Source organism: Bufo bufo, chromosome 5 (genome assembly GCF_905171765.1).
Source record: "Bufo bufo chromosome 5, aBufBuf1.1, whole genome shotgun sequence".
NCBI lineage: Eukaryota > Metazoa > Chordata > Amphibia > Anura > Bufonidae > Bufo > Bufo bufo.
Window position 1 is genome coordinate 117,798,887 of NC_053393.1, and position 13,411 is coordinate 117,812,297.

General features: G+C 44.5%; 1 protein-coding gene across 1 annotated transcript in view; it reads left to right on the plus strand.

Moving 5' to 3' along the window:
* ARMC1 (armadillo repeat containing 1) overlaps positions 1–13,411 on the plus strand; it is a 48,747-nt gene that overhangs the window by 3,272 nt on the left and 32,064 nt on the right. The window contains exons 2-3 of the mRNA XM_040432817.1: positions 5,155–5,353; positions 9,301–9,392. Of these exons, the coding sequence (XP_040288751.1) occupies positions 5,192–5,353; positions 9,301–9,392 (254 nt within the window). The 5' untranslated portion in view covers positions 5,155–5,191. The remainder of the gene's footprint in view (positions 1–5,154; positions 5,354–9,300; positions 9,393–13,411) is intronic.

Sequence of the window (13,411 nt, forward strand, 5' to 3'; positions counted from 1 at the left end):
AAATTCTCAGTTTAGGTCTCATGCACACAACCGTTGTGTGTTTTGCGGTCCGCCAATTGCGGATCCGCAAAACACGGATGGCGTCCATGTGCGTTCTGCAATTTGCGGAACGGCACCGACAACCATTGATATAACTGCCTATTCTTGTCTGCAAAACGGACAAGAATAGGACAGGTTATTTTTTTTTTTTGGCGGACCACGGAACGCAGAGTGCTGTCCGCATCTTTTGCGGCCCAGTTGAAGTGAATGGGTCCATTTCCGAGCCGCCTAAACTGTGGCTAGGATGCGGACCAAAACAGCCGTGTGCATGAGGCCTTAGGGCTTGTTCACACGACCGTATGGCTTTTTCAGTGTCTTGTGTGCCGTTTTTAACGGATCTGTTTCTTGTTTCGGTACTGTTTCCGGTTCCATTCCATTCAGTTTTTCCGTATGGCATATACAGTAATTACATAGAAAAAATTGGGTTGGGCATAAAATTTTAAATAGATGGTTCCGCAAAAACAGAACGGATATGGAAGACATATGGAGTACATTCCATATGTGTTCAGGTTTTTTTTTGCGGACCCATTGACTTGAATGGAGCCACGGAATGGGATTTGCGGTCAATAATAGGACATGTTCTATCTTTGAGCGGAAATACGGAAACGGAATGCATACGGAGTACATAACTTTTTTTTTTTTTGCAGAACCACTGAAATGAATGGTTCCGTATACGGAACACAAAAAACAATCATGTGAACGAGCCCTAACCCTATCCTTAAAGGATTTTTCCAGGATTAACATATTGTTGACCTGGCCATAGCACAGCACTTCACAATGAGATTGGTTGTGATCCGCCACCTCTTCGATCAGCTGCTAGCTGCAGCCGCAAGTGCACGGAGCCGGGACCGCACAGCTCTGTACATTGTGTAGTAGCCACTCTGGCATACTGCAACTCAAATCCAATTGGCTTGAATAGGAGCATCAGCTGCAGTACCCAAGAATAACCACTACATGGTGTATGGAGCTGTGCTGTTCTGTTCTATCTCTCTGCACTGTTTACTTTGGAACCTGGGGCTGCAGGTAACTGCTGATTGGTGAGGTGACGGGTGTCGGACCCCACTGATAAGATACTGATTACAATATGTTGTTACTGGATAATCCCTTTATTGTGCATTCACACAACTGTGCCGTGGTTTGCGGTCCGCGGATTGCTATATGCAAAATGCCTATTCTTGTCTGTTATTGCGGCCAAGAATGGGACATGCTCTGTTTTTTGCAGGGCCACAGACAGAACAACACATGCGGATAGCACACAGGGTGCTGTCTGCATCTTTTGCAGCCCTATTTAAATAAATGGGTTCGCAGCCGTTCCACAAAATTGCGGACCCATTCATACGGTCTTGTGATTGAGCCCTAAGTCTGCAAGCTGTTATTGAGGGAGCTGTCAATGGCTGATCATACACTTTAGCTATTGGTCTAACAAGCTATCTCTCCCAACTCCACCGACGCACGCATGCTTGTGGCCTCAATAGAGATATGGTGGAAAGCTGCCAGACTCCTCTTGGTACAAGCTCATACACATTAGATGATCGGCCAGTCCCTCTGAAATCAGTCTGTTTGACTAAGGCCTTATGCATATGACCATATTTTGTATCCGTGTCGGAGCCATTCATTTCTATGAACTGCTAAACGGGTATGGTTATGTGAATGAGGCCTAACATTAAAGTGTGTGACCATAAAGAGGTTCATGGAAGTGTATGGGACAGAAAACCCGTTAAGGCCTCTTGCACACAAACGTATTTTCATTCCGTTTCCGTTCCACTTTTTTTGCGGACCGTATAAGGAACGATTAATTTCAATGGGTCCACAAAAAAAACGGACAGTACTCCGTGTGCATTTTGTTTCCATATTTCTGTTCCGCAAAAAAATAGAACATGTCCTATTATTGTCCGCATTACGGACAAGGATAGGACTGTTCTATGAAGGGCCAGCTGTTCCGTTCCGCAAAATACGGAATGCACCTGGACGTCATCCGTATTTTTTGCGGACTGCAAAATACATACGGTCGTGTGCAAGAGGCCTAAGTCTCATGTCCCGCAGGTTAGAAGTTTGTGACTTTTTCCATTTATATGCCATAAAACCGAATAAGCAGAAAGCCCCTTTTAAAATTTGCAATAAATGGGGCAATCTGTCCCTGACCATGCTGCCTGTGATTAAGGGCGCCCTTCACATGCAGCAGATTTTGCGGCAGAAAATTCAGCGACTGAAAATCAGTTCCATTCACCTTAATGGGGCTTGCGGAAATCCATGTGCTTGCCGCCACCATTCTAGTGAGTGCAACTGATTTTCAGATGCAGAATTTTCTGCCACAAAATCTGCCGCGTGTGAATTCTACTTCCAGACCTCTACAAATGTGTTTTCTCATAGGATGGACGATTAAAGGGAATCTGTCACCAGCAACCTCCCCATCATTGACACGTAGCTGTGGTTCACCCGATAAAAACCTTGTTTTTCTTTTGTTGATCTGAGGCTCCATTCCTAAGTTATGATACTTCACCTTAATGTGCAGATTAGGCCTTTGGTGCAATAGGGGCATCACCATTGCTCCTGTTGCACCCAAGCTCCACTCCCTTCTGTGGCCAGTGTCTTCCTTTCAGGCAATGGCAAGGCAGCGAGGGAGCGCAGCTTGGGTGCAACAAGAGCAATGGTAATACCCTCATTGCACCAGAGGCCTAATTTGCATATTAAGAGGTAGTATGATAACTTGGGAATGGAGCCTCAGATCTACAAAAGAAAGATATTTTTAATCAAGTGAACGCCAGCTATGTGTCAGTGATAGGGGGGATATTGCTGGTGGCAGATTAATCGCCCCTCCTATGAGAAAACACATTGGTAGGTATCTGGCAATGTGTAGGGCAGCAGGGACAGAGACAGGTCGCTCCAGTTATTGCCAATTTTTATATATTTTGCTTATGAATAGCATGCAAAATAAGGCTATTTATTTTTAAAAGGGGGGGGGGGGTGACTGGTGACTGTAACATTTGTTTCTTTGTGATAGGGAAAGAGGCTTTATTTCTACGCGATTGCAGAGCACATGAGCCTTAGTGCGAGTGTATGGAGGCTTTTGTCATTACTAAATTCATTACAGCAGAGCTTTGTGATGGATATGTATTAAAGGGGTTTCCAAGTTCTGACACTCGGGACCCCCGCCGATCAGCTGTTTCAGAAGGCGCTGGTGCTCCTGTGAGCGCTGCGGCCTTCTCGCAGTTTACTAAGCAGAGTGCCATACATTGCATAGCTGCTGTGCTTGGATTTCGTGCTCAGCCCTATTCACTTCAATGGGGCTGAGCGCAATACCAGACACAGCCACTATACAGCGCTGCGCTTGGTAAGCACTGAGGAGGCCGCAGCGCTCACTTGAGCGCCAGTTCCTTCTAAAACAGCTGATCGGCGGGGGTCCTGGGTGTCGGAACAGATCAGATACCGATGAGCTATCCTATCAAAATTTCTGAAAACCCCTTTAAGCTGCCCATGCCCTTAAAGAGAACCACCAAATGCAGTGCAATCTGCAGGTATCACGTCATAGAGCAGGAGGAGCTGAGCTGATTGAATTATATTTAGTAAAACCTGTAATTTACACATTTATGTCTTTGCACTTTCCACTTCCTGTGAACAGGACAGGGGGGAGATGTTATCAATGACTGACAGCTACCCCTCACACTTAGGGCTCATTCAGACCACCATATATTTGTATTCGCATCCACTCCGCAAAATTTTGCTCAGCGGCTGCTCCACTTCATTTCAAAAGGGCCGCAAAAAAAAAAAACGGACAGAACACGCTGTGCCGTCCACATCCGTACTTCCATTCAGTCGTCCCTGCAAAAAAGATATGCATGTGTCCTACTCTTGTTCACAATTGCGGACAAGAAAAGGCATTTCTATCATAGAGCTGGCCTTTCCGTTCCACAAAATGCGGAAGGCATGCGGCCGGTATCCATGTTTTGCGGATCCGTAATTTGCGGATTGCAAAACAGATAGTTGTCTGAATGAGCCCTTATGCACGCAATGCTCACTTAAATAGGAGGCAGCTATCCCATTTGAAGTGAATGGAGCGGCTTAAAAAGGTTGTCCAAGTTATATATATCGGGATAGGTCATCAATATCAGATCGGTGGGGGTCCGGCACCCCCGCCGATCGGCTGTTTGAAGAGGAGGCGCGCGCCGTGCCAGCGCTGCCTCCTCTTCACTGTTAACCTTCTCGCCGTTGCATCTGCAGTGGTGAGCAGTCCCTTTGAAATGAATGGGACGGCTTGGGTGTAATTACACCTGCTCACCACTGCAGATGCAACGGCGAGAAGGTAAACAGTGAAGAGGAGGCAGCGCTGGCACGGCGCGCGCCTCCTCTTCAAACAGCCGATCGGCGGGGGTGCCGGGTGTCGGACCCCCACCGATCTGATATTGATGACCTATCCTGAGGTTAGGTCATCAATAAGTATAACTTGTGTCTCTTCTGAAAATGGCATTTACCATGTAGAGAAAGTGAATACAAGCCAGTTACTAATGCATTGTTATTATCCATATTGCTTCCTTTGCTGGCTGGATTCATTTTTCCATCACAGTATACACTGCTTGTTTCCATGGTTACAACCCCCCTGCAATACAGTGTGCAAGCACGGCCACTGCTGCTGGATTGCAGGATGGTCTGTAACCATGGAAACGAGCAGTGTATAATGTGATGGAAAAATGAATCCAGCCAGCAAAGGAAGCAAAAGGGACAATCACAATACATTAGTAAGAGCTTTGCATTAACTTTCTCTACATGATAAATGCCACTTACTGAAGTGAGACAACCCCTTTAAGGCTATATTACACAGGCCGATTTTTTTGGCCAATAATCGCTAACGAGTATTCGCAGGAACGCTTGTTAGGAATCATCTTGCAGTGTAATACTGCCGCCGATTGCCCCGTTCATTGGGCAGTTCTGATTTTTAGTTGCAGTTTTGCTGGCGGCAGAGCGTGCTGTCTAATAATGATCTGCCGCCGGCAACCAACTAGACAGTATGGGGACGAGCCATGGCACAGCTGATTGGCGCCCATCTGATGACCTAGGTCATCAGTATAAAAAAAAAAAGCGGACAACCCATTTAACTCTTCAATTTCTATTCTTCTTAAGGTATTCTGTGCGTATGGCATAAAGACATCTTCTGAAAATGAGCGGGGAGCTTGATGCGTTAGCTGTTGTCAATCAGCTGCGAGACTTGGCTTCAGATCCTTTAAACCGCCGAGCCATTGTACAAGATCAAGGCTGCCTGCCGGGCCTCATCCTATTCCTTGACCATCCCAATCCTCCAGTTGTTTACTCTGCTCTTCTGGTAAGTGCCAAATCTGTCCTTTATGTGACGTGTGTAGCTTCCTGTCTAGGGCCACAACCTGTAGTTGAGGTTCAGCTGGTCGAGCATGCTCGTTCTAGGAGGCTGTAACTGGGAACTAATGTGAGAGACTCGGCAGTGAGGGAGCACAATATGAAGTGCACAAGAGGGAGGACAGCAGTGCCTGATGGGAACTGTAGTCCGCTACCCAGTGCACCGAGAAGAAGCACATAGGAAGCAATTCTGTGATTAAAAAGGTCATCATACATGTATAGGATGTAGTATTAGGCCCCTTTCACACAAGCAAGTTTTCCGCGCGGGTGCAATGCGTGACGTGAACGCTAGCACCCGCACTGAATCCTGACCCATTCATTTCAATGGGGCTGTGTACATGAGCGTTGTTTTTCACGCATCAGTTCTGCGTTGCGTGAAAATCGCAGCATGTTCTATATTCTGTGTTTTTCACGCAGCCCTGGCTCCATAGAAGAGAATGGGGCTGCGTGAAAAATGCATTGCATCCGCAAGCAAGTCCGGGTGCGATGCGTTTTTCACTGATGGTTGCTAAGAGATGTTGTTTGTAAACCTTCTTCAGTTTTTTATCACGCGCGTGAAAAACGCATCAAAACGCTTTGCACCCGCACGGAAAAAACTGAACGCAATCGCAGACAAAACTGACTGAACTTGCTTGCAAAATAGTGCGAGTTTCACTGAACGCACCCTGAAAGCATCCGGACCTAATCCGTCACGCTCATGTGAAAGGGGCCTTAGGCTGGTTTCACACGGGCGTTGCGGAAAAATGTGCGGGTGCGTTGCGGGAACACCCGCGATTTTTCCGCGTGAGTGCAAAACATTGTAATGCGTTTTGCACTCGCGTGAGAAAAATCACGCATGTTTGGTACCCAAACCCGAACTTCTTCACAGAAGTTCGGGCTTGGGATCAATGTTCTGTAGATTGTATTATTTTCCCTTATAACATGGTTATAAGGGAAAATAATAGCATTCTGAATACAGAATACATAGTAAAATAGGGCTGGAGGGGTTAAAAAAAAATAATTTAACTCACCTTAATCCACTTGCTCGCGCAGCCCGGCATCTCATTCTGTCTCCTTCTTTGCTGATTGTAGGAACAGGACCTGTGGTGACGTCACTCCGGTCATCACATGATCCATCACCATGGTAAAAGATCATGTGAAGACCGGAGTGACGTCACCACAGGTCCTGTTCCTGCACACAGCAAAGAAGGAGACAGAAGGAGATGACGGCTGCGCTATCAAGTGGATTAAGGTGAGTAAAAAATTTTTTTAACCCCTCCAGCGCTATTTTACTATGCATTCTGTATTCAGAATGCTATTATTTTCCCTTATAACCATGTTATAAGGGGAAATAATAATGATCGGGTCTCCATCCCGATGGTCTCCTAGCAACCGTGCGTGAAAATCGCACCGCATCCGCACTTGCTTGCGGATGCTTGCGATTTTCACGCAACTCCATTCACTTCTATGGGGCCTGCGTTGCGTGAAAAACGCTGAATATAGAGCATGCTGCGATTTTCACGCAACGCACAAGTGATGCGTGAAAATCGCTGCTCATGTGAGCAGCCCCATAGAAATGAATGGGTCGGGATTCAGTGCGGGTGCAATGCATTCAACTCACGCATGGCATCCGCGCGGAATACTCGCCCGTGTGAAAGGGGCATTAGTGTTGTACTTTTCCTCTATATAATCACTCTGCAGCTTCCCTTCAGGCTTTTTGCTCTAGCACTGGAGCTTTCCAGGGCCATAAAAATTGTGGGAAAAACAATGAATGCTATAAAATGTAAAAAAAAAGAAACCTTCCTCACTGTTTCAGTCGACCACAGCTCCATTGCTCCTGTCTGCAGTGATGGCATTCCCGACTGCTGCAGTCAGTCATGGGTCTCAGTGGTCACATGAGGTAGTCGGGGATGCCATTGCTGTAGCGAGAACAGCATTGTTGAGATGACTTGTCCGACTATTCATGGTGAAGGCTGAGGCCAGTGATTGGCTGCAGCAGTCACATGGAATAGTGTGGCACATCATGACCGTAGCACTTTAAGCATGAGATCGGCGGTAGTGAAATGGCTGGTGATTGAGCAGGTGCTAAGGTCTCTTTCTTATTTTAGAACACTCTCCTGGCCTTACCCACATTTTTTTTGGGTTGTGGAAAACCCCATGCCTCTAATAGTCACAACGGGCCACTTTTATTTAAAGGGGTTGTGCAGGCTATCTCTGACGCACCCATAGAGATTGAATGGGGCAGCAGTGCGCACGCTCAACCTGCCACTATTATTATTTATTATTAAAGGGAACCTGTCACCGGGATTTTGGGTATAGAGCTGAGGACATGGGCTGCTAAATGGCCGCTAGCACATCCGCAATATCCAGTCCCCATAGCTCTGTGTGCTTTTAATGTGTAAAAAAACCGGTTTGATACATTTGCACATTCACATAATAGAGTCATATCTTACTTGTGTGACCAGAGAAGAGTCATATTTTCAAGCTCTGACTCATCTCAGGTTCATTTGCATATGTATCAAATCGTTTTTTTTTTACACAATAAAAGCACACAGAGCTATGGGGACTGGGTATTGTGGATGTGCTAGCGGCCATCTAGCAACCCATGTCCTCAGCTCTATACCCAAAATCCCGGTGACAGGTTCCCTTTAAAGTGCCATTCATTCCATGTACATGTGATAAGTGGTGCACATACATAATAAAAAAACAAGGAGTACCATGAGCAGGAACAAGACGAGTTGCAAAGCGGTACAGAAGGAGAGAGGGCCCTGCCCGCGAGGGCTTACAATCTACATGGTATGGGAGAAGGACACAGTAGGTGCGGGTGAAGCTGGTCATGGCGGTATAGAGGCAGCAGGGTCACTGCAGGTTGTAGGCTTGTCTGAGGAGGTGGGTTTTCTCTTGAAGGTTTCCATGGTAGGTGAGCGTCTGATATGTTGCAGTAGAGAGTTGCAGAAACACGGGAGAAATCTTTGAGGCGATTGAGGGAAGAAGAGTGTAAAGAAGGAGGTCTTGTGAGGATCGGAGATTGCGTGTAGGTAGGTATCAGGAGATCAGCTCACAGATATATGGAGGGGACAGGTTGTGGACGGCCTTACATGTCCTAGTGAGTGTTTTGTACTGGATTCTCAGGGCAACAGGGAAACGGGACTTCCTTTCCTGTGGTTGGTGGGTGTTTCAGCAGTAGGACCCCCAGTGATCAGCTTGTTGACCCCCCTCTCCTGTGGCGTAAGGCATAACTTAGAGACTGGACACAACCCCTTTAATGAGACAGTAAAGTATTAAAAATGACTTAATATTATGCTTAAGGGTAAACAATCTGTCACCACAAAAAAGAACCCTCCCCCACCCCCGAACTACTGTAATGGCTGAATAGATGAAAAGATACCGATTCAGAATTTGTCTTTTTTTTTTTTTTCTTTTCTTGGAATTCACTGGCATTAACGCTCAGTCAGTCCTCATTAACGCTCTGAGGCACTTAGGAGTCCTCTCCATTTGGCTACATTCACAGTGTTTTATAGAAAATGCCTATTCTTGTCCGCGCTCTATGTTTTTGCGGGGCCGTGGAACAGAACAACGGATGCGGACAGCACATGATGTGAAATAAATGGGACCGCACTAGTGTTGGGCGATATACCGGTGTTAATGATGTACCACGTTATTAAGAAACTGCGATATCACAGTTTCTTAATTACCGCAGTATTTTAGTGACGTCATAGGGGTGGTCACATTTGCGCTGACCGCTATGTCAGGCTATGCTGGACAAGAATCTCCTCTCTCTCTTCTTCAGCAGCTGAGCTGCGCCCCTACTTTACGGATAAAGAATATTAGACGTCAGCTTGACGTTCCGTGACCTCTATAAAGGCCTTAGGCCTTGTCTACTCTAGTGATTTGCCTTTTTATTTTTTTTCATTGCAGGCTCTTCGATATTTAGCAGAATGCCGCGCCAACAGAGAAAAGATGAGAAGCGAACTAGGAATGATGCTGAGCTTGCAAAACATTATTCAGAAGTAAGTTACATTTATCACATTTATTAAAGGGGTTCTAGATCAAAATATGAATAGCTTTTCCTCCGAACAGGCCATCAGTATCAGATTGGTGGGGTCCTACCCCCACTAATCAGCTGTTTGCAGGGCCTGCATGCCGTGTACATAGCAGCCATGGTGCTGAATAATTTCAGCTCCCCCTCATTCAATTGACAGAGATGAAGTTATAGTAACCTGCACTGCCGCTACTATCTAGACTGCATGCATTTCAAGCGTACCTAATATATATTTTATTCTAGAACTTCATAGTTCATTATTGGCACAGCACATCCCTATTTATACAAGGCGATGTGCTGCCGACAAAAGAGGATTTCAGGTGCCACGTTACATGGAACGGCAGCACCTTTGCGTGGGGAAATTATTTGGAACGAGCCTTCACAAGAACATTCATCCTCTCAATAATTGCCCCTGTGGGGTGTAAATGGGAGTTTGGAGCATGGGAAACCGTTAACAAAAACAATAATTGGGGTTCTTTTACCCAGGGCTGGTAGAGTAGACCGTAATCAGGAACTAAAGGGTGTTCCCAGTCATTGCCTGCTCAGATATTAGTGGCCACGCCATCAACAGTATAGGAGTGGACATGACTGTATGTATTTTGTGGTCCGCAAAACACGTATCCGCATAAAAAAAATGGATGACGTCCGTGTGCATTCCGTATCCTCCGGAACGGAACAGCTGGCCCCTAATAGAACAATCCTATGCTTGTCCGTAATGTGGAGAATAATAGGACGTTCTATTTTTTTTTTGGCGGAAGGGACGTACGGAAACAGAATGCACGCGAGTCACTTTCATTTATTTTGCGGACCCGTTGAAATGAATGGTTCCGCATACAGTCCACAAAAAAAAAAAAAATGACGCAGAAAGAAAATACATTCATGTGCATGAGCCCTAATGCTGAGGGTTTCTTGCCTTATAATAAGCCTGATGCTTTATTAAAACATACCTTAATTGTCAGTTGTTAAAGGGATTTTCTGGGATTATTTAACTGATGACCTGTGCTCTGGATAGGTCTTCAGTATCTGATCAGTGGGGGTCCAACAGCCGGGACCCCGCCAATCAGCTGTTTGAGAAGACACTGGAGCTCACAGTAGCGGCGCGGCCTTCTGTCCGCTGACGTCACATGGCCTAGGCGCAGCTCAACCACATTGAAGTAAATGGGGCTGAGCTGCAATACCAAGCACAGCCGCTATACAATGTACGACGCTGTGCCTGGTGAGCGGGGAAAAGGCCGCAGCACTACTACGAGCGCCGGTGTCTCCTTAACCCCTTTGGGACACAGCCTTATTTCACCTTAAGGACCAGGCCATTTTTTGCAAATCTGACCAGTGTCACTTTAAGTGGTGATAACTTTAAAACGCTTTGACTTATCCAGGCCATTCTGAGATTCAAGTTTCAATTTCTCTACTTCTATAATACATAGTAATACCTCCAAAAATAGTTATTACTTTACATTCCCCATATGTCTACTTCATGTTTGGATCATTTTGGGAATGATATTTAATTTTTTGGGGATGTTACAAGGCTTAGAAGTTTAGAAGCAAATCTTGAAATTTTTCCGAAATTTTCAAAAACACAATTTTTAGGGACCAGTTCAGGTCTGAAGTCACTTTGCGAGGCTTACATAATAGAAACCACCCAAAAATGACCCCATTCTAAAAAAAAATACACCCCTCAAGGTATTTAAAACTGATTTTACAAATTTTGTTAACCCTTTAGGTGTTCCACAAGAATTTATGGAAAATAGAGATACAATTTCAAAATTTAAAATTTTTGGCAGATTTTTCTATTTTAATTTTTTTTTCCAGTTACAAAGCAAGGGTTAACAGCCAAACCAAACTCAATATTTATGGCTCTGATTTTGTAGTTTACAGAAACACCCCATATGTGGTCTTAAACAGCTGTACGGGCACACGGCAGGGTGCAGAAGGAAAGGAATGCCATACGGTTTTTGGAAGGCAGATTTTGCTGGACTGTTTCTTTTTACACCATGTCCCATTTGAAGCACCCCTAGAGTAGAAACTCCAAAAAAGTGACCCCATTTTAGAAACTACGGGACAGGGTGGCAGTATTGTTGGTACTAGTTTAGGGTACATATGATTTTTGGTTGCTCTATATTACACTTTTTGTGAGGCAAGGTAATAAGAAATAGCTGTTTTGGCACCGTTTTTTATTTTTTGTTATTTACAACATTCATCTGACAGGTTAGATCATGTGGTATTTTTATAGACCAGGTTGTCACAGATGCGGCGATACCTAATATGTATCCTTTTTTTTAATGTAAGTTTTGCACAATGATTTCTTTTTTTAAACAAAAAAAATCATGTTTTAGTGTCTCCATAGTTTTTTTTCAGTTTTTGGGCGATTATCTTAGGTAGGGTCTCATTTTTTGCGGTATGAGATCACGGTTTGATTGGCACTATTTTGGCGTGCGTGGGACCTTTTGATCGCTTGCTATTACACTTTTTGTGATGTAAGGTGACAAAAAATGGTTTATTTAGCACAGTTTTTATTTTTTACGGTGTTCATCTGAGGGGTTAGGTCATGTGATATGTTTATAGAGGCGGTCGATACGGACGCGGCGATACCTAATATGTATACATTTTATTTATTTTTTACCAATTTTTTTTAAACTTTATTTAGGGAAAATGACGTTTTTGTTTATTTTTTACTTGAAACTTTTTAATTTTTGGGGGGAAAACTTTATTTTTTCAACTTTTTTTTTTTCACTTTATTTTTTGTCCCACTTTGGGACTTGAACTAATCCCTTTACAATGCATTCCAATACTTCTGTATTGGAATGCATTGGCTGTATGAGTAATACAGTGAGTATTACTCCTACAGCTTCCGGCCCTCCCTTAAGTACCAGGACAACATGCCGTACCGGTACGTCATGTGTCCTGAAGAGGTTAAACAACTGATCAGCAGGTGTCCCAGGTGTAAGACCCACCCCGATCAGATACTGATGACTAGGGATGAGCGAATCAACATCCGAAGTGAAGTTGATTCACATAAAACTTTGCTTCAATACTGTACGGAGCAAGCTCTCCATACAGTATTAGAATGTATTGGCTCCGATGAGCCGAAGTTATCTCGCAAGACGTCACATAATAACTTCAGAAATTAATTTATACTGTAAAAAAAACATTTCTCGGGTTCGGTTCCAAGTGGTACCTTGGAACCGAATCAGAGTTCGGGAAAAGTTTTTTTTTACAGCATAAATCAATTTCTGAAGTTATTATGCGTCGTCTTGCGAGATAACTTCGGCTCATCGGAGCCAATACATTCTAATACTGTACGGAGCGCTCGCTCCGTACAGTATTGAAACGAAGTTTCATGCGAATCGACTTCGGATGTTGATTCGCTCATCCCTACTGATGACCTATCCAGACGATGGGTCGTGAGTTAAAAAAATCTGTGAAAACCCCTTTAAAGTAAAATCTAAAATAAAATTATATAACAGATTTGATATATCTGGATAAGCGAGAGTCTATTTTATGTTCGGGTGAGCGACACGAACATGTATGAAATTCTGGTGACAAATTTGAACACTTTGACATTCAAAAAATGTCAGGAGCCGCTTGCAGATCATAAAGACAGCATAAAGGTTAACGAGCAGATGAACGACTGCTTTTCCTGGGTTAAATACGCCTCCTCTGCCTGATGATTTACCTCCCAATTACCACTGTTTTAATAAAATCTGCCGCTACTAATTTACACTTTGGAGAGCGGATCTGAACAATGTCTTGTAGTCGCCTCTTTCCTGCAGCAAGATGTTCCGTGCGTTAACCCCTTCAGCCCCTGCTGGTGTGCTTGACTGCGCTCCACTTGTATGGAGAAATCTTTTTGCAGGCCCCCGGCAGTGGAGGGCTTAATCTGGTCTCCACAAGGAAACTAAACTTTAAAGACATTTATGTTATGTCAACTTGGGAACTCTTTGTCAGCAGAAAGCTCGAATGTCAAGTCTGACTTCAAGTCAAGCTTAA